At 44.5% G+C, this 19,935-nt stretch overlaps 2 protein-coding genes across 2 annotated transcripts in view; both read left to right on the top strand.

The window, feature by feature from the left end:
• Positions 1 to 15,204, top strand: part of LOC129410042 (cytoplasmic dynein 1 intermediate chain 1) — a 66,748-nt gene extending 51,544 nt beyond the window's left edge. Inside the window, exons 8-11 of the mRNA XM_055157123.1 lie at positions 624 to 719; positions 11,816 to 11,984; positions 14,659 to 14,758; positions 15,154 to 15,204. Coding sequence (XP_055013098.1) covers positions 624 to 719; positions 11,816 to 11,984; positions 14,659 to 14,758; positions 15,154 to 15,204 — 416 coding nt within the window. The remainder of the gene's footprint in view (positions 1 to 623; positions 720 to 11,815; positions 11,985 to 14,658; positions 14,759 to 15,153) is intronic.
• A 16-nt stretch (positions 15,205 to 15,220) lies between these two features.
• The window catches only part of LOC129410041 (cytoplasmic dynein 1 intermediate chain 1-like), a 43,853-nt gene continuing 39,138 nt past the window's right edge, over positions 15,221 to 19,935 (top strand). The window contains exon 1 of the mRNA XM_055157122.1: positions 15,221 to 15,273. The gene's annotated coding sequence lies outside the window, so the exon portion shown is untranslated. The remainder of the gene's footprint in view (positions 15,274 to 19,935) is intronic.

Here is a 19,935-nt window from a genome sequence, read left to right as displayed (position 1 = left end):
GTTTATATTTGTCCAGGAGGAGTCTGTGGTAGAAGGTTTCTACGGCCGTCGTCTGGACACTGTTTTACAAACCAAGATGTTTTGATTTCCATCCAGAAGTAATTTTCAGTTTTCATTTCTAAAACATTGTCCATATGACGTCCACTGAACCATGACGTTGGAAAACCGATGAAACCTTTTCTAGCACGTTGAGATCCTGCTACTTCTGAGGTTTCTGCTCTTCATTGTTTCCGTAGTTTTAAGTTCACAGGAACCGCGCCGTCCTCCACGTGAAGCTGCAGCGTGGACCTTAGAGGAGACAGAGTTTCTCTTTGAGCGGGAGCGTCGTTTGCGTGTTCAGTGTTTGTTTGCGTGTGTCTGGTGTCGGTGTAACTGTGGAAACCTCCAGCAGAACAGTGTTTAAACGAGACGTGCTCCAGTGTCAGAGCCGACAGGTGCGCGGCGTCTGGGAGCCATTACTCTCAAGAGCCTGAGTGTTTCTGTGTGTGAGTGTGTGTGTGTGTGTGTGTGTGTGTGTGTGAAGGGGGTGGGGGGGCCTCACAGCGGGTGGGGTACACTCTCGAGCAGCTCTCTCCCGGCGTCGCCCCCCCGCCCTCCCTGACTCTGTGCTGTTTGTTTTGCAGTGGAGGAGGAAGAGGAGGATGAGGAGATGGAGGTGAAGCCCGGCCTGATGGAGGCGGAGCTGCAGGACGACGACGAAGCCAAGGAGACCAAAGACGGTAACACGACCCGACAATACACGTTTGGCACGATTTTTATTTCAGAAAACGTAGTCTGACCCAGGGCCCCACCGATACGGGCTCTTGGAAACATGTCGGTGATCGGTTTAAATCTTGCCGATATTTCCCGTGGTCATGTGATGTGATACGTCGTCCTAAAGCTCAGACTCTCTACATTCTGTTCATTTAATCCAATTTACAGACAGATAAATGTCCTCCATCTGTGTATCGTTCGTTCATTCATTTTTCAATATAAAACCAAAAATAAGAAAATGAAAAAACCAATTTTCTTCATTATTTGTCTCCAAAACCAAAATGAAAAAACAGATAATGATTAGTTTTTTCAGTTTTCGATTTTGTGTTTAAATGAAGAATGGAAAAAACAGATAACGACAGTTTCCTGTTTACGTGACGTCCGTGACTGCGATGCCGAACTTTTGCGCCGCATACGGACTGAACCAGGACTGATCCAGGTCCGGGACCACACCTGGTCACGGTCTCAGTCCCGGTCTCAGTCTCAGTCTGGTCCAGGTCTGGTCCCGGTCTGGTGCCGACCTGGTCTCGGTCTCAGTCCCAGTCTGGTCCCGGTCTGGTCCAGGTGTGGTCCCGGTCTCAGTCTTGGTCTGGTCCAGGTGTTGGTCCCGGTCTCAGTCTTGGTCTGGTCCAGGTGTGGTCCCGGACCCAGATCAGTCTTGGTTCAGTCCGTATGCGGTGCAAAAGTCCGGCATCGCAGTCAAGAACGTCACGTAAACAGGAAATGGTCGTTATCCGAACGAAAAGTTCACAGCCGTGGAGGATAAATATAAAACACTTTACAATGTCAGACAGAAACTTTACAAGAACAACTTTTGAAGGAAAAGACAGAGTTTTGGTCTTTGTAACATGTGGATGTAGAGATCAGAGTCCTGCTCTCACGCTCAGGTTTAGAGCTTGAGTTGAGCCGTGTTTTCTGGGATGTCCTCAGGTTGAGCAGTAATATTTGTCCTCGACTCGTTTGTCTTTGTACACGTCATGTTTTGTTTTGAACTTAGAAAGTTTCGTTCTTCCTGGTCCCTGCACTTCGCTGCAGTTTTCGCTCTTGTACGTCTTTGTCGTAAATGAAGTGAAGCCAAACGAACAGTCAGAGTCAGAGGATCAGTGAGTCGAGCGTGTGACCACATCACCTCCTGATCAGACGTCGTTATGAGAACATCAGGTCACTCACACTCGTCCTTCAAAATAAAAGCCCCGTGACCTTCCTGTGAGAAATGCTCCTCTAAAGATTAAAAGTCCAGGCTGTGCAGAAAACCCAGGAGAACTTCATCTGATGAGGTTTTTGACGCTTTTTACTCACAGTCAGTTTTTATACTAAAGGCTCGGTCGTCTTCTCTGTTCTCCACCACTTTTCATGTTTAACTCAGTGACTTTACACAGTGGAACTTTGGATTTTTTGAGGAATAAAAAAAAAAAAAAGTCTCCTAAGTGACTTGTATCTTGAAGAGAGAAGCTGGTGTGAGTCTCGTGAGGCGTTGGTCAGTGTGAGTCTCAGTATCAGATCGTGGGGGGGGGGGGGTCAGGGGTCGGGCTGTGGGGGTCTGTGGCATGTTCAGGTCAAACCTCATTAAACCCTCTTCATGTCGACTTCAAAGTCACTCAGACAAGACCAAGTTCACACACACGCAGACACACAGTGACAGTGAGTGTGTGTGTGTGTGTGTGTGTGTGTTCAGGCTGCAGCTCATCTTCATCTCCTCCTTTTAGGAAAGTTCCCACTAAACTCTGAGAGAAACAGCTCAGAGTCTTGATGAACTGGAGCGAAGCCACGTTGGTTTTATTCATCCACTTTTCTCTCTGCTCGTCTTTCTCCTTTGTGCGTCCGGGTCCTGGGGGAACAAAAATGCCTCAACCTTCATTTCCACACACACTTCCTCCAGCTGCTCCAGGGAACCCAGAGCTGCTCCCTGGGGTCTGCTTCCTTTTCCTACGTCCCTTCATTGCGACATGCTTCTGTTTCAGACCTGGGCCACATACGGCTTCTTGGTCCACACTGTCCGGACCCTTTCAGCTCGTGACATGACTTTGTTTTTGGGCAGCGTCACTTTTTTATTACTGGGTCAGAACATAAACTCTTCCCAGTCTGAGCAGCGCGTCTAAACAATGAGATTTACTGCTTTTTATAAAGAAATGTGATTAATATTATGTAGAATTATACTAAAAAAACTCTGGAGAGGAAAGTAAAGGAAACTGTTGGCCAAACCTCAGACAGATGTTTGTGTCCAAACACAAACTAGAAAATAACATCATAATGAACACAAAAATGTGTCTGTGTGTGTGTGTGTGTGTGTGTGTGTCTGTGTGTGTGTCATCTGTGTGTGTGTGTGTGTTTCTGTGTGCATGTGTGTGTCTGTGTGTGTGTGTGTGTGTTTCTGTGTGCATGTGTGTGTGTGTGTGTGTGTGTGTGTGTGTGTGTGTGTGTGTGTGTGTGTGTGTGTGTGTGTGTGTGTGTGTGTGTGTGTGTGTGTGTGTGTGTGTGTGTGTGTGTGTGTGTGTGTGTGTGTGTGTGTGTGTGTGTGTGTGTGTGTGTGTGTGTGTGTGTGTGTGTGTGTGTGTGTGTGTGTGTGTGTGTGTGTGTGTGTGTGTGTTGTTTGCTGTGTGTGTCTGTGTGTGTGTGTGTGTGTGTGTGTGTGTGTATGTGTGTGTGTGTGTGTGTGTGTGTGTGTGTGTGTGTGTGTGTGTGTGTGTGTGTGTGTGTGTGTGTGTGTGTGTGTGTGTGTGTGTGTGTGTGTGTGTGTGTGTGTGTGTGTGTGTGTGTGTGTGTGTGTCTGTGTGTGTGTTTGTGTGTGTGTGTGTGTGTGTGTCTGTGTGTCTGTGTGTGTGTGTGTGTGTGTGTGTGTCTGTGTGTGTGTGTGTGTGTGTGTGTGTGTGTGTGGTGTGACTGTGTGTGTCTGGGTGAACTGGTGCCTGGTGCCATGGACTGGTGCAGAAACTGCTGCTCAGGAAGGGTTAGACTGGTTTGGTTTAGTCCTGGTTTAGTCCTGGTTTAGTTGGTTTAGTTCTGGTTTAGACCTGGTTTGTCCTGGTTTAGTCCTGGTTTTCCTGGTTTAGTCCTGGTTTAGTCCTGGTTTAGTCCTGGTTTAGTCCTGGTTTAGTAGTTTCTGGTTTAGACCTGGTTTAGTCCTGGTTTAGTCCTGGTTTAGTCCTTAGTCTGGTTTAGTCCTGGTTTAGGTCCTGGTTTAGTTCTGGTTTAGACCTGGTTTAGTCCTGGTTTTAGTCCTGGTTTAGTTTGGTTTGGTTCTGGTTTGGTTTTGTTTAGTCCTGGTTTAGTCCTGGTTTAGTCCTGGTTTAGTCTGGTTTAGTTCTGGTTTAGTCCTGGTTTAGTCCTGGTTTTCCTAGTTCCTGGTTTTGGTTGTCTGGTTTAGTTGGTTTAGTTTGTTTGGTTGGTTTAGTCTGGTTTAGTCCTGGTTTAGTCCTGGTTTAGTTCTGGTTTAGTCCTGGTTTAGTTCTGGTTTAGTCCTGGTTTAGTCCTGGTTTGGTCAGATTTATGATTCGTCCTTTTTTACATCAAATAATTGAAAGTAACTAAGTAACTTTTACTCAGATTACATTTTAAATGAAGTATTTTACTTTTACTCGAGTAGATTTTTAGATGGTTACTTTTACTTGAGTAGGAATTAAGTAAAGTAAAGATATTTTTACTTCATTATAATTTTTCAGTCTTTTTTCCGCCTCTGGTCGCTCCAGTTTGTCCTGGGTTTTTCTTGGAGCCTCGTCCTGGTGGAGGAGGTGAGGAGATGAGGAGATGTGAGGAGATGTGAGGAGATGAGGAGATGTGAGGAGATGAGGAGATGTGAGGAGATGTGAGGAGATGTGAGGAGATGTGAGGAGATGTGAGGAGATGTGAGGAGATGAGGAGATGTGAGGAGATGTGAGGAGATGAGGAGATGAGGAGATGAGGAGATGTGAGGAGATGAGGAGATGTGAGGAGAATGAGGAGATGAGGAGAGGAGATGAGGAGATGAGGAGACGTGAGGAGAATGTGAGGAGATGTGAGGAGATGAGGAGATGTGAGGAGGTGTGAGGAGATGAGGAGATGTGAGGAGACGTGAGGAGATGTGAGGAGACGTGATGAGGTGTGAGGAGGTGTGAGAGGAGAGTGTGAGGAGATGTGAGGAGATGTGAGGAGATGTGAGGAGATGTGAGGAGGTGTGAGGAGATGTGAGGAGATGAGGAGATGTGAGGAGATGAGTGAGGAGATGTGAGGAGATGAGGAGATGAGGAAGTGAGGAGATGAGGAGATGAGGAGACGTGAGGAGATGTGAGGAGATGTGAGGAGATGAGGAGATGTGAGGAGGTGTGAGGAGATGTGAGGAGGTGTGAGGAGATGAGAGGTGTGAGGAGATGTGAGGAGGTGTGAGGAGGTGTGAGGAGATGAGGAGGTGTGAGGAGATGTGAGGAGGTGTGAGGAGATGAGGAGATGTGAGGAGACGTGAGGAGATGTGAGGAGATGAGGAGATGTGAGGAGGTGTGAGGAGATGTGAGGAGGTGTGAGGAGATGTGAGGAGACGTGAGGAGATGTGAGGAGATGTGAGGAGATGAGGGAGATGTGAGGAGGTGTGAGGAGATGTGAGGAGGTGTGAGGAGATGAGGAGATGAGGAGACGTGAGGAGACGTGAGGAGACGTGAGGAGATGTGAGGAGATGTGAGGAGATGTGAGGAGATGTGAGGAGATGTGAGGAGATGTGAGGAGATGTGAGGAGATGTGAGAGATGTGAGGAGATGTGAGGAGGAGTGAGAGGAGGAGGTGTGAGGAGATGTGAGGAGGTGTGAGGAGATGAGGAGATGTGAGGAGATGAGGAGATGTTGAGGAGATGTGAGGAGATGTGAGGAGATGAGGAGATGAGGAGGTGTGAGGAGATGAGGATGAGGAGATGAGGAGATGAGGGGTGTGAGGAGGTGTGAGGAGATGTGAGGAGATGTGAGGAGAATGAGGAGATGTGAGGAGATGTGAGGAGATGAGGAGGTGTGAGGAGATGAGGAGGTGTGTGAGGAGATGAGGAGGTGTGAGGAGGTGTGAGGAGATGTGAGGAGATGAGGAGGTGTGATGAGGAGGGAGATGGTGAGGAGGATGTGAGGAGACGGTGTGAGAGATGTGAGGAGATGTGAGGAGGTGTGGAGGAGATGTGTGTGAGGAGGTGTGAGGAGAGTGAGGAGATGTCAGTGTGAGGAGGTGTGAGGAGATGTGAGGAGATGTGAGGAGATGTGAGGAGGTGTGAGGAGATGAGGAGATGTGAGGAGACGTGAGGAGATGTGAGGAGACGTGTGAGGAGGTGTGAGGAGGTGTGAGGAGATGTGAGGAGATGAGGAGATGTGAGGAGATGTGAGGAGATGTGTGAGGAGGTGAGGAGATGTGAGGAGGTGTGAGGAGATGTGAGGAGATGTGAGGAGATGTGAGGAGATGTGAGGAGGTGTGAGGAGGTGTGAGGAGATGTGAGGAGATGTGAGGAGATGAGGAGATGTGAGGAGATGAGAGAGGTGAGGAGATTGAGGGAGACGTGAGGAGATGAGGAGGTGTGAGGAGATGTGAGGAGATGTGAGGAGATGTGAGGAGATGAGGAGGTGAGGAGATGTGAGGAGATGTGAGGAGATGTGAGGAGATGAGGAGATGTGAGGAGATGAGGAGTGTGAGGAGAGGAGGTGTGAGGAGGTGTGAGGAGATGTGGGAGGTGAGGAGGTGTGAGGAGATGTCAGGAGATGAGGAGATGTGAGGAGGTGTGAGGAGATGAGGAGATGAGGAGGTGTGAGGAGATGAGGAGATGAGGAGATGAGGAGATGAGGAGATGTGAGGAGATGAGGAGATGAGGAGATGTGAGGAGATGTGAGGAGATGTGAGGAGGTGTGAGGAGATGTGAGGAGAGTGAGGAGATGTGAGGAGGTGTGAGGAGGTGTGAGGAGATGTGAGGAGATGTGAGAGATGTGAGGAGGTGTGAGGAGTGAGGAGGTGTGAGGAGATGTGAGGAGATGAGGAGGTGTGAGGAGATGTGAGGAGGTGTGAGGAGATGAGGAGGTGTGAGGAGATGTGAGGAGTGAGGAGTGTGAGGAGATGAGGAGATGTGAGGAGATGAGGAGGATGTGAGGAGATGTGAGGAGATGTGAGGAGATGAGGAGATGTGAGGAGATGAGGAGACGTGAGGAGATGAGGAGGTGTGAGGAGATGTGAGGAGGTGTGAGGAGAATGTGAGGAGATGTGAGGAGATGTGAGGAGATGTGAGGAGATGTGAGGAGATGTGAGGAGGTGAGGAGAATGTGAGGAGATGTGAGGAGATGTGAGGAGGTGAGAGGAGAGTGAGGAGACGTGAGGAGATGTGAGGAGATGTGAGGGATGTGAGGAGATGTGAGGAGATGAGGAGATGGAGGAGGAGTGAGGAGATGTGAGGAGGTGTGAGGAGATTGAGGAGATGTGAGGAGATGTGAGGAGATGTGAGGAGATGTGAGGAGATGTGTGAGGAGGAGATGTGAGGAGATGTGAGAGATGTGAGGAGATGTGAGGAGATGTGAGGAGATGTGAGAGGAGATGTGAGGAGACGTTGTGGAGGAAGATGAGGAGTGAGGAGATGTGAGTGTGAGGAGGTGTGAGGAGATGTGAGGAGATGTGTGAGGAGGAGGAGTGTGAGGAGATGTTGAGGAGGTGAGAGAGAGTGTGAGGAGATGTGAGGAGATGAGAGAGATGTGAGGAGGTGTGAGGAGATGTGAGGAGATGTGAGGAGATGTGAGGAGATGTGAGGAGATGTGAGGAGGTGTGAGGAGATGTGAGGAGAGATGTGAGGAGATGTGAGGAGATTGTGAGGAGATGAGGAGAATGTGTGAGGAGATGAGGAGATGTGAGGAGATGTGTGAGGAGATGAGGAGATGTGAGGAGATGTGAGGAGGTGTGAGGAGAGGAGATGTGAGGAGATGTGAGGAGATGTGAGGAGATGTGAGGAGATGTGAGGAGATGAGGAGTGTGAGGAGATGAGGAGGTGTGAGGAGATGTGAGGAGGAGATGTGAGGAGATGTGAGGAGATGTGAGGAGATGAGGAGATGTGAGGAGATGTGAGGAGATGTGAGGAGATGTGAGGAGATGTGAGGAGATGTGAGGAGGTGAGGAGATGTGAGGAGATGTGAGGAGATGTGAGGAGGTGTGAGGAGATGTGAGGAGATGTAGGAGGTGTGAGGAGATGTGAGGAGGAGGAGGTGAGGAGATGTGAGGAGATGTGAGGAGATGTGTGAGGAGATGAGGATGTGGAGTGTGAGGATGTGAGGATGTGAGGAGACGTGAGGAGATGTGAGGAGATGTGAGGAGATGTGAGGAGATGTGAGGAGATGGAGGAGGTGTGAGGAGATGTGAGGAGACGTGAGAGGTGAGATGTGTGAGGAGATGAGGAGATGTGAGGAGATGTGTGAGGAGATGTGAGGAGATGAGGAGGTGTGAGGAGATGTGAGGAGACGTGAGGAGTGTGAGGAGATGTGAGGAGGTGTGAGGAGATGTGAGGAGACGTGAGGAGGTGTGAGGAGGTGTGAGGAGATGTGAGGAGATGTGAGGAGATGTGAGGAGGTGAGGAGATGTGAGGAGATGTGAGGAGATGAGGAGATGAGGAGATGAGGAGATGTGAGGAGATGAGGAGATGTGAGGAGATGAGGAGGTGAGGAGATGAGGAGGTGGAGGAGATGAGGAGATGTGAGGAGAGTGAGGAGATGAGGAGAATGTGAGGAGATGAGAGGAGATGAGGAGATGTGAGGAGATGTGAGGAGATGTGAGGAGATGTGAGAGATGAGGAGATGTGAGGGTGTGAGGAGATGAGGAGGAGTGAGGAGTGTGAGGAGAGATGTGAGGAGGTGAGGAGGTGTGAGGAGGTGTGAGGAGATGTGAGGAGGTGTGAGGAGATGTGAGGAGAGATGAGGAGATGTGAGGAGTGTGAGGAGATGAGGAGGTGAGGAGGTGTGAGGAGGTGTGAGGAGGTGTGAGGAGACGTGAGGAGATGTGAGGAGATGTGAGGAGATGAGGAGATGTGAGAGATGAGTGTGAGGAGGTGTGAGGAGATGAGGAGGTGTGAGGAGATGTTTAGAACAGCTCCTCCTCCCCTCAGCTGCTCCTCTCCACGTGGAGGAGCAGCGGCTCTACTCCGAGCTCCTCCCTCCTCCTGCAGACGTCTGGACATGACTGGAGCCTTTGAGGAGAAGTGAAACGTCGAGGCGTAAACAAACGCAGCAGTTTAAGCACAAATAACTAAACAAACCCGAGTCTGAAGTGGAGGACGGAGCCGAGGCTGAACAAAGGTCCTCAGTGCGGCTCACACACTCACCGCTGTCCCACCATTAGAAGGTCCAGTCTTTGATCTGACCAAAACACCAAAACACCAAAACACCAAAACACCAAAGACCAAAGACCCAGGACCCAGGACCACATCAAAGTCCGAGAGGCGGCGAGTGTGTGCGCCGGTGCAGCAGGCAGAGTGGGGACCGACTCTTCAGGTTCAAAGTCGTTTATTTGACGTCATCAGTCGAACGATTCAGACTTTTGTTTCATCTTTTATTCCTTTTTCTTTGGACAAACGACGATTTTCAAACTTTCTCTTCCCACGTGACCTTATATATCTGTGTAATCCCTCAGTGGTCCAGGACTAAACCAGGACTAAACCAAGACTAAACCAAAACCAGGACTAAACCAGGTCTAACCAGGAAACCAGGACTAAACCAGGACTAAACTAAACCAGGACTAAACCAGGACTAAACCAGGTCTAAACCAGGAAACCAGGACTAAACCAGGTCTAAACCAGGACTAAACCAGGTCTAAAACCAGGACTAAACCAGGACTAAACCAGGACTAAAACCAGGTCTAAACCAGGTAAACCAGGACTAAACCAGGTCTAAACCAGGACTAAACCAGGTCTAAACCAGGACTAAACCAGGTCTAAACCAGGACTAAACCAGGACTAAACCAGGTCTAAACCAGGTCTAAACCAGGTCTAAACCAGAACTAAACCAGGACTAAACCAGGACTAAACCAGGACTAAACCAGGACTAAACCAGGTCTAAACCAGGTCTAAACCAGGTCTAAACCAGGACTAAACCAGGACTAAACCAGGACTAAACCAGGACTAAACCAGGTCTAAACTAAACCAGGTCTAAACTCTAAACTCATCTCCTCTCCCAGCACTGAGGCTGTGGTCAGATGTGCTCAGGTCAGATGTGCTCAGGTCAGATGTGCTCAGGTCGTGTTCGAGTTTACGTCACAAACAAACAGGACCCGTGTGCAGAATGTGCAGAGTCCAGTTCTGTGGTTCGGAGTCTGGTCCTGGACCAGGTTTTTGTTTTCCTTCTTCTGAATATGAAAGCGTCTCTGTGGAGGATAAATAGAGGAGGATTTTAAAGCGGCGGCGAGAGTCGGGGGCGCGGGAGATTGAAGGTAAAATTGCTCGGTTCTCAGAGGCCGATTAGGAGGAGCGGCGGCGGCGGAGGTCAGAGGTCGACAGATGCTCATCGCAGTTTCATTCCCCTGGAGGAGGCGGCGTTTATGTGAAATCAGCTTTTATTTCACACTCGCACTGAAAGGGGTTTTGGGTTTTTCCTTCTGGTTTAGAGCCACAAAACGTTTTTCTGTACGTTACGAATGTTACAATGAAAATACAATTTACAAATAACACGACAGGAATAAAAAAGAATAAATACTTAAACAAACAAAATAAAAGATCAAATAAATTATTAACCTAAAGAATTATTATGATAAACACATTGTTCTTTCATACCCGTTTTGCCTCGACTTACGTGAGACACAACGCTGTATTTTTGGAGTCAGTTTTTATCCTGTGGACTTTTTTTTGCCTCATGCTGGAAGTTTTTTATTATTTTTTGCTTTATGATCAGATTTAAGCCGTTAAAACACAGGTGTCAAACATACGGCCCGGGGGCCAGATCCGGCCCTCCAAGACCTTTAATGTGGCCCTCAGCTGATTTTCTATTAAAATATTTTAATTACATTTTCTATTAAAATCTTGTTAATTTTTGTGGTGTTTATATCACAGCAGCGTCTCCAGCGTCTCTGTACGTGGCCCCTCCCACCAGAGCAGCACAAATGAAGACTTGTCTCTTTCCAAACGCTCTTAAAGGACGATCGGTTTTGACTGTTGACCGTGACACCCTCATCAGAAAAATGTCCAACATGAGAAAAGTGGAGCCGAGTGCAGGATTTTACAACAAAAATGGACTTATTCTGTTTACAGACAAGTTCATGTTCAAACTTTGTGTTGAAATTCACGTTTTTCTTAAAGTTTCAGGTTGTTCATAATATTATATATATTTTGTAAAAGAAAGAGTTCATTAATTAAAAAAGATTTCTGTAATAGATTTGTGTTTCTCTGCACAAATATTTGAACTTCTTGTTATTTTTGGGGTTTATATGACATTGAGTTTTCTGATCCGGACACTTTGGATCAAAAGTCGGTTGGACACGACCCCCGGAACAAAATGAGTTTGACTCTCCTGGTTTAGAGCCACAAAACGTTTTTCTGTACGTTACGAATGTTACAATGAAAATACAATTTACAAATAACACGACAAGAATTTATTTTTGTGAAGTTTTTTTTTTTTTCACATGCACTAAAAAAATAAAGGCATAAAAAATGAAATAAAATAAACTGGACTTGAGGTGTCTGGTGTAAATGGAGTGTTTAAAGAATGAATAAATGATAAATACATGATTCTGCTTTTTAAAAAGACACATGTAAAATATTTAGAGTTTAACGTTGTTCTTTCATTAGAAACATACATAGCACCATTGTTTGATGAATTCTATTTTAGGAAGTCCACGTTCAATAAGCACTTAAAAAAAATGGACTTTAGAATTTTCCGAGATTGTTACATCAGAGGTAAAGATGTTTTTAAGTCCATAAATAATTGTCAGTTTTGTTATAAGCATTTGTCATAAATGTCTGTTTTTCTCTGTATTTCTGAGCTATAAAACCACCTGTAATTGAATAAATGTAAAGTAGAGCTGTTTAATGTCACACTGTGGAACATTCCAGACAGAGTAATGACGTATCTGTGTCCCCGTTTGTCCCCGTTTGTCTCCTTCGTGTCCCCAGGTGTGGTTCCTCTGCTCCGGGAGCTGACGGAGGAGGAGCGGCAGCAGATCCTTCACTCCGCAGACTTCCAGAGCTTCTTCGACTGCTCCATCCGAGTCATGGAGAGAGCCCTGGCAGAAGACAGCCACATCTACTACGACTACAGCGGCCGCGACCACCACAAGGACGGGTGAGACGCACGGGCGGAAACATCTCCTCACGCGAAAACATCTCCTCACGCGAAAACATCTCCTCACGCCCAAAAACGTCTCCTCACGCCAAAACATCTCCTCACGCCAAAACATCTCCTCACTCTCCTCACGCCAAAACATCTCCTCACGCCAAATCTCCTCACGCCAAAACATCTCCTCACGCCAAAACATACATCTCCTCACGCCAATGAAGAAAACACAGTCACACGATACGAACATTTCAAACTCTATTTCAATACGAGGATGATTCTGATAACATAATGATAATAATAATAATAAAAAACTCTGGTAACACTTTATAGTAACTACACATTATTCAGCCTTAATAAAGCATGAACAAAGACTTAATTAATAATGATTCACGCTTAGTAAATGTTTAATAAATGATCATTTGTCTTCACTTTAGAAAAGCTCAAAAAGACTTAACTAACATAACAGCTGCCTGAATGATCATTACATTACATTATTAGTAAATCATTCTCTCATAGTTTACTAATGATTAATAAATGCTCAGATGGTTAGTTCATGAGTAATTAAGTATGAAATAATTAAGAGTAACTGTTTACAGCACAGGCAAATTAAGTGCAAGTGCTAATTAAAGTAGTAATTAAGTAGTTACTAAGCGTGAATCATTATTAATTAAGTCTTTGTTCATTATTAATTAAGTCTTTGTTCATGCTTTATTAAGGCTGAATAAGGTGTAGTTATTATAAAGTGTTATATAACTCTTTCTTTAGACAAACTGAGGGATTGAGGACCAAATCTTCAAAATTCTAGACTTGGACACTCGGGTTTGGATGTTTGTGTGAATAAAATCGTGAAAAGAGCAAAGAGTGTGTAAGATTGTGTTTTCTCTTGTCAGTCATGATCTTCTGTCACTGCATTTTTTTTGTTTTATGGTCCTTCGCAAACACGGATTGAAGTATTTTGGCAAAACAAATGACAATTTCTACTCGTCTTTTCTTGTCGGTGAGGATCAGATTAGTCAAAAATTGTGATAGTCCTGTTTTAGTCCTGGTTTAGTCCTAGTCAAAAAGTCAAAAATAGAGACACTGGGACATTTCTTATATATATATTCGTAAAAAATTGGGACAAGTCAGTGGTTTTGTATAAATCTGCAGGGACAGAGACACAGGATCAGGACTGGGACTGTCCCGGGGAAACGGGGACGTCTTGACCCACTGTGATTCTCCACTTTAAATAGTAGAATTGTTCTGTTCCCATGTGTCTTTAAAATCTGTGTGATCCAGCAGTGATCCAGGACTAAAACCAGGACTAAACCAGGACTAAACCAGGACTAAACCAGGACTAAACAGGACTAAATCAAGACTTGATTTATATCATTCTTTTTTTCTTAGTTTGTCTACGTCTTCAAAGCTCCAAACGCTCGGATCCATCTTGTGATGTCATGAAGTGGTAGTTTTCAAGTTCACTGCAAAAAAGCTTGTGCAAAAATTTAAGATCTAAACACTTGAAACATGCAGCAAAATCATTTTCATGACAAGTTAAATCTTCAAATAATCGACCTCTAGAAAATGAAACGTCTCAGTCTAGTCCTGGTTTAGTCCTGGTTTAGTCCTGGTTTAGTCCTGGTTTAGTCCTGGTTTAGTCCTGGTTTAGTCCTGGTTTTAGTTTGTCCTGGTTTAGTCGTTTTAGTCCTGGTTTAGTCCTGGTTTTAGTCCTGGTTTAGTCCTGGTTTAGTCCTGGTTTAGTCCTGGTTTAGTCCTGGTTTAGCCCAAAATGTGAAACAGTAAATCCCTCTGTGTAATCTATTTTTTTTCAACAAAGTAACTGTAATCCAATTCCCACTCACTGAAACAGTAACTGTAACTGAATACAGTTACTCATCATTTGTACTCTGATTACTCTGGTACTTGTAATCTGTTACTCCCGACACTGGTCAGACTTGGGTGGAGCTGGACGTGGACCGAGCTCGACCAGAAAAAACTGGCCCAATCCACACTCAGCTGGTTCTGCTTCCTGTCTGTGTTGTAGGGAGTATTATACCTCTGCTCACACACTGATCTGGCAGTGTGGGTCAGGCACAGCGCAGAAAAGCCTCCGTTGTGTTTGTGAGTCTCACGTGGAGCCGTGACACTCGACCCGGGGCCTCGTTTATGAAGCTCGTTTGAATCGTGGCGTCGTCGCTCTCTACGCCAACCGCGGATTCATCAAACTCGACCGAAGTCCAGCGCTTTTCTTATTTCTGCTCCAACTCTGGACCTCGTGTAAACTCCACGCAAAGTCTGGAGACACGAGGAAAAAGCGACACTCGTGGAGAGAAGCAGAAGTGAACAGAGTCTGAGGAAGAGTTCGATCAAGAAAATCCACATTTATAAAAGAACCACCTTCAGATTTGTGCTTTTAAGTGTTTGATTCGACAAAACACGGAGAAGGACTGATTATTCCACTTATTATTCTCTAAAATATTATAGAATTTATTATTACCATTTATATTTGTGGATCAATAAAGTTTGTCTAAGTCTAAAACAAGATGAAAAACCTGATAGAAGTTTTAAAATCTTGGTCAGATCAGAGACGTCTGCAGCTCCTTTTACCTTCAGTTCATTCTGGTCTTTTGTCGTGTCATAAATGTTTCCTAAGTTCTTCTCAAAGTCTCGGTTCTTCTCGGTTCTTCTCGTTGTGTTTCAGAGACGTGTCCGGAGGCTCCAGTCTGTCCTTCTCTCGAGTTTTCTACGACGAGCACTGGTCCAAACACCGAGTCATCACGTGTCTGGACTGGTCGCCTCAGGTCAGTGTGAAGATCTCGACACCGTCTCCAGCTCAGCTCACGATTCAACACTAGAAGGACGCATGAATGTTTTAAAGTACTGTGTTCTCGTGTGTAGTACCTGAGTTATAAAGTATTTAAAGTACTGTGTTCTCCTGTGTAGTACTCTGAGTATTTAAAGTACTGTGTCTCTGTGTGTACTCCTGAGTACTTGTAGTACTCTGTGTTCTTGTGTAGTACTCTGTGTTTCTCTGTGTAGTACTCTGAGTATATTTAAAGTACTGTGTTCTCGTGTGTAGTACTCTGAGTATATTTAAAGTACTGTGTTCTCGTGTGTAGTACTCTGAGTATATTTAAAGTACTGTGTTCTCGTGTGTAGTACTCTGAGTATATTTAAGTACTGTTTCTGTGTGTAGTACCCGGAGCTGCTGTCGCCTCCTACAACAATAACGACGATGCTCTCATGAACCGGACGGAGTGGCTCTCGTCTGGAACATCAGTTCAAGAAATCCACCCCAGAGTACATCTTCCACTGCACTGGGTACTACACTGTACTTTTACTTCTACTGTCAGGTACTACTACACTACTGTTTACTTTACTACTACACTGTCTACTTCTACTGTCAGGTACTACACTGTACTTACTTCTACTGTCAGGTACTTGTACTTTTACTTCTACTGTCAGGTACTACACACTACACTGTACTTCCTGTCAGGTACTACTGTACTACTTCTACTGTCAGGTACTACTACTTCTACTGTCTACTGTCAGGTACTACTTCTACTGTCAGGTACACTGTACTTTTACTACACTTTTACTTCTACTGTCTACTGTCTTTTACTTCTACTGTCAGGTACTACACTGTACTTTTACTTCTAGGTACTGTAGGTACTGCACTCTACTGTCGGTACTACTGTACTTCTTCTACTGTCAGGTACTACTTCTACTGTCAGGTACTACACTCTACTACTGTCACTACACTGTACTACTTCTGTCACTACACTGTAGGGTACTGCCTGTACTTTTACTTCTACTGTCAGGTACTGTCTTTTACTGTCAGCTACTGTCAGGTACTTTATGCACTGTACTTTTACTTCTACTGTCTCTACTAACTGTACTTTTACACTGTCACTACACTGTACTTTACTTCTACTGTCAGGTACTACTGTACTTCTACTCAGGTACTGCAACTGTACTTTTACTTCTACTGTCAGGTACTACTGTACTTTTACTTCTACTGTCAGGTACTGCACTGTACTTCTTACTTCTTCAGTACACTGTCTTACTTTTACTCTACTGCACTGTACTTTTACTTCTACTGTCAGGTACTACACTGTACTTTTACTTCTACTGTCACGTACTGCACTGTACTTTTACTTCTTACTGTCAGGTACTACACTGTACTTTTACTGACTTTACACTGTCAGGTACTGCACTGTACTTTTACTTCTACTGTCAGGTACACTGCTTTTACTTCCCCCACTGTACTTTACTTCTACTGTCAGTACTACACTGTTACAGGTACTTTACTACTTTACTTCCAACTACAGTGTACTACTTCAGGTACTAACACTGTACTTTTACTTCTATGGGTACTGCGCTGTACTTTTACTTCTACTACACTGTCAACTTCGTTACTGTACCGGTACTTGTACTTTTTACTTCTACTGTCAGTACTGCGCTGTTTTTACTTCTACTGTCAGGTACTACACTGTACTTTTACTTCTACTGTCAGGTACTTACACTGTACTTTTACTTTACTGTCCAGGTACTACTGTACTTTTACTTCTACTGTCAGGTACTCTTTACTTCTACTGTCACTGCACTGTTACTTTTACTTCTACTGTCAGGTACTGCACTGTACTTTTACTTCTACTGTCAGGTACTGCACTGTACTTTACTTCTACTGTCAGGTACTACACTGTAACTTTTACTTCTACTGTCAGTACTGCACTGTACTTTTACTTCTACTGTCAGGTACTACACTGTACTTTTACTTCTACTGTCAGGTACTGCACTGTACTTTTACTTCTACTGTCAGGTACTGCACTTTACTTCTACTGTCAGGTACTGTACTTTGTACTTTTACTTCTACTGTCAGGTACTACACTGTACTTTTACTTCTACTGTCAGGTACTACACTGTACTTTTACTTCTACTGTCAGGTACTGTCACTTTACTGTCAGGTACTACACTGTACTTTTACTTCTACTGTCAGGTACTACACTGTACTTTTACTTCTACTGTCAGGTACTGCACTGTACTTTTACTTCTACTGTCAGGTACTGCACTGTACTTTTACTTCTACTTCTACTGTCAGGTACTACACTGTACTTTTACTTCTACTGTCAGGTACTACACTGTACTTTTACTTCTACTGTCAGGTACTGCACTGTACTTTTACTTCTACTGTCAGGTACTGCACTGTACTTTTACTTCTACTGTCAGGTACTACACTGTACTTTTACTTCTACTGTCAGGTACTGCACTGTACTTTTACTTCTACTGTCAGGTACTACACTGTACTTTTACTTCTACTGTCAGGTACTGCACTGTACTTTTACTTCTACTGTCAGGTACTACACTGTACTTTTACTTCTACTGTCAGGTACTGCGCTGTACTTTTACTTCTACTGTTTGAGAATCCTTTACCGCAGCATCACTGGGAAACTGAACATATTTTAAAATGTTATTTAAAACTTTCAAATCTTCATGTCCTGAGGAAAGTGTTGGACGTTTGAGTTTTGGTGTTGCTTTTTTTCCGTAGTTGAAAATACTCTGTAACAGTGTTAAAAACCACACTTTACTCTGTCTCATCTTTTCTCTCACAGGTTAAAGATACTTTTAGGTTTGACATTTACGCGTCTGCTGTTTTTTTCACACGTTAAGGCAAAGTGAGTTTATTTCTAAAGCACAGAGTCTTTCAAAGAGCTTCACAGGAAAATAAATACATAAAAATCACAAAACAAACAAATCACATCATAAATAATCATCGGTCAAATTGAAAAGAGAGAGACACGAATGAGAGAGAAGAGTTCAGAATGAAATGATTTAAACAGAGTCAGAGTCGAGTCTCACATGTCCAGACTCTTCCAAGTTTTATCTGAAACTGTGACTCGTCCAGTTTAGTCGTGACTCTGGCTCCAGCAGGAGGTTGGTCGAGTCTCTGTCGTGTTTCATCATCATCAACTTGTCCTCAGGTTCTGAAACAAATCACCGCATCAGAAACGATTTGTGTCCAGACACGTCGTTTGTAGTGATGTATTTGTATCTCTGCTGTTTCTGTTTGTCTCTGGTTTGTTTAAATTAGTGCTGTAAGAGATTAAAAAAAAAGAGATTAATTATTATGATCTGTAATTAATTAATCTAATTAATCTCTTTTTAATCTCACCTGAAATTGCTGAGAAAAGCTTCAACTTGAGGTATTTTCATTTAAATTCATTATTATATTATTGTGGCAGATCAAAACACTGATATAGAACAAAAAAAGAGACTTTATAAAGTCATTTATTGTTTAACAAACTTTAACAGATGCAGTCGTTTACATTCCACAGTATCATCATTTTTATTACTGTTACTAATCTGCATAAATAAACTCAACTTTACAACATATAAACATAAACACTCTAGATCACAGGTGTCAAACATAAGGCCCAGGGGCCAGATCTGGCCCTTCAAGACCTTTAATGTGGCCCTTGGGTGATTTTCTACTAAAATATTTTTATTATATTTTCTATTAAAATATTGGAAATTTTCTGCGGTGCTTATCACAGCAGCATCTCCAGCGTCTCTGTACGTGGCCCCTCCCACCAGAGCAGCACAAATGAAGACTTGTCTCTTTCCAAACGCTCTTAAAGGACGATCGTTTTGACTGTTGACCGTGACACCCTCATCAGAAAAATGTCCAACATGAGAAAAGTGGAGCCGAGTGCAGGATTTTACAACAAAAATGGACTTATTCCTGTTTACAGACAAGTTCATGTTCAAAACTTTGTGTTGAAATAGAATTTTTCTTAAAGTTTCAGGTTGTTCATAATATTATAATATTATAATAAGAAAGAGTTCATCAATTAAAAAAGATTTCTGTAATAGATTTGCGTTTCTCTGCACAAATATTTGAACTTATTGTTATTTTTTGGGGTTTATATGACATGAGTTTTCTGATTCCGGACACTTTGGATCAAAGTCGGTTGGATACACGACCCCCGGAACCAAAATGAGTTTGACTCTCCTGCTTTAGATCCACATCAGCTGTTTAACATTATCATGTTTTAATGCAGATTTGTGCAAATAGAAACGAAACTTAAAACCACATGACTCATTTGCATAAACTAAGCAGGGAAAAAAAACGCTCTTGTGTGTCTGATGTGGTTCAGTTTCTGTCGGACTAAAGAACACGACTCAGTGGAATATGAGTGTTCTGTCTGTGTCAGAGGGGTGTTCTCTCTGTGTGACAGAGGGGTGTTCTCTCTGTGTGACAGAGGGGTGTTCTCTCTGTGTCAGAGGGGTGTTCTCTCTGTGACAGAGGGGTGTTCTCTCTGTGTGTCAGAGGGGTGTTCTCTCTGTGTGTCAGAGGGGTTCTCTCTCTGTGACAGAGGGGTGTTCTCTCTGTGACAGAGGGGTGTTCTCTCTGTGTCAGAGGGGTGTTCTCTCTGTGTCAGAGGGGTGTTCTCTCTGTGTCAGAGGGGTGTTCTCTCTGTGTCAGAGGGGTGTTCTCTCTGTGACAGAGGGGTGTTCTCTGTGTGTCAGAGGGGTGTTCTCTCTGTGAGAGGGGTGTTCTCTCTGTGTCAGAGGGGTGTTCTCTGTGACAGAGGGGTGTTCTCTCTGTGACAGAGGGGTGTTCTGTGACAGAGGGGTGTTCTCTCTGTGTGTCAGAGGGGTGTTCTCTCTGTGTCAGAGGGGTGTTCTCTCTGTGACAGAGGGGTGTTCTCTCTGTGTCAGAGGGGTGTTCTCTCTGTGTCAGAGGGGTGTTCTCTCTCTGTGTGTGTCAGAGGGGTGTTCTCTCTCTGTGACAGAGGGGTGTTCTCTCTGTGTGACAGAGGGGTGTTCTCTCTGTGTCAGAGGGGTGTTCTCTCTGTGTCAGAGGGGTGTTCTCTCTGTGTGTCAGAGGGGTGTTCTCTCTGTGTGACAGAGGGGTGTTCTCTCTGTGTCAGAGGGGTGTTCTCTCTGTGACAGAGGGGTGTTCTCTCTGTGACAG

Source organism: Boleophthalmus pectinirostris, unplaced genomic scaffold, assembly GCF_026225935.1.
Source record: "Boleophthalmus pectinirostris isolate CB_2022bp ecotype Guang Dong unplaced genomic scaffold, ASM2622593v1 HiC_scaffold_21, whole genome shotgun sequence".
In the NCBI taxonomy this organism is placed as follows: domain Eukaryota; kingdom Metazoa; phylum Chordata; class Actinopteri; order Gobiiformes; family Gobiidae; genus Boleophthalmus; species Boleophthalmus pectinirostris.
This window is presented reverse-complemented; position numbering and strand designations above follow the sequence as displayed.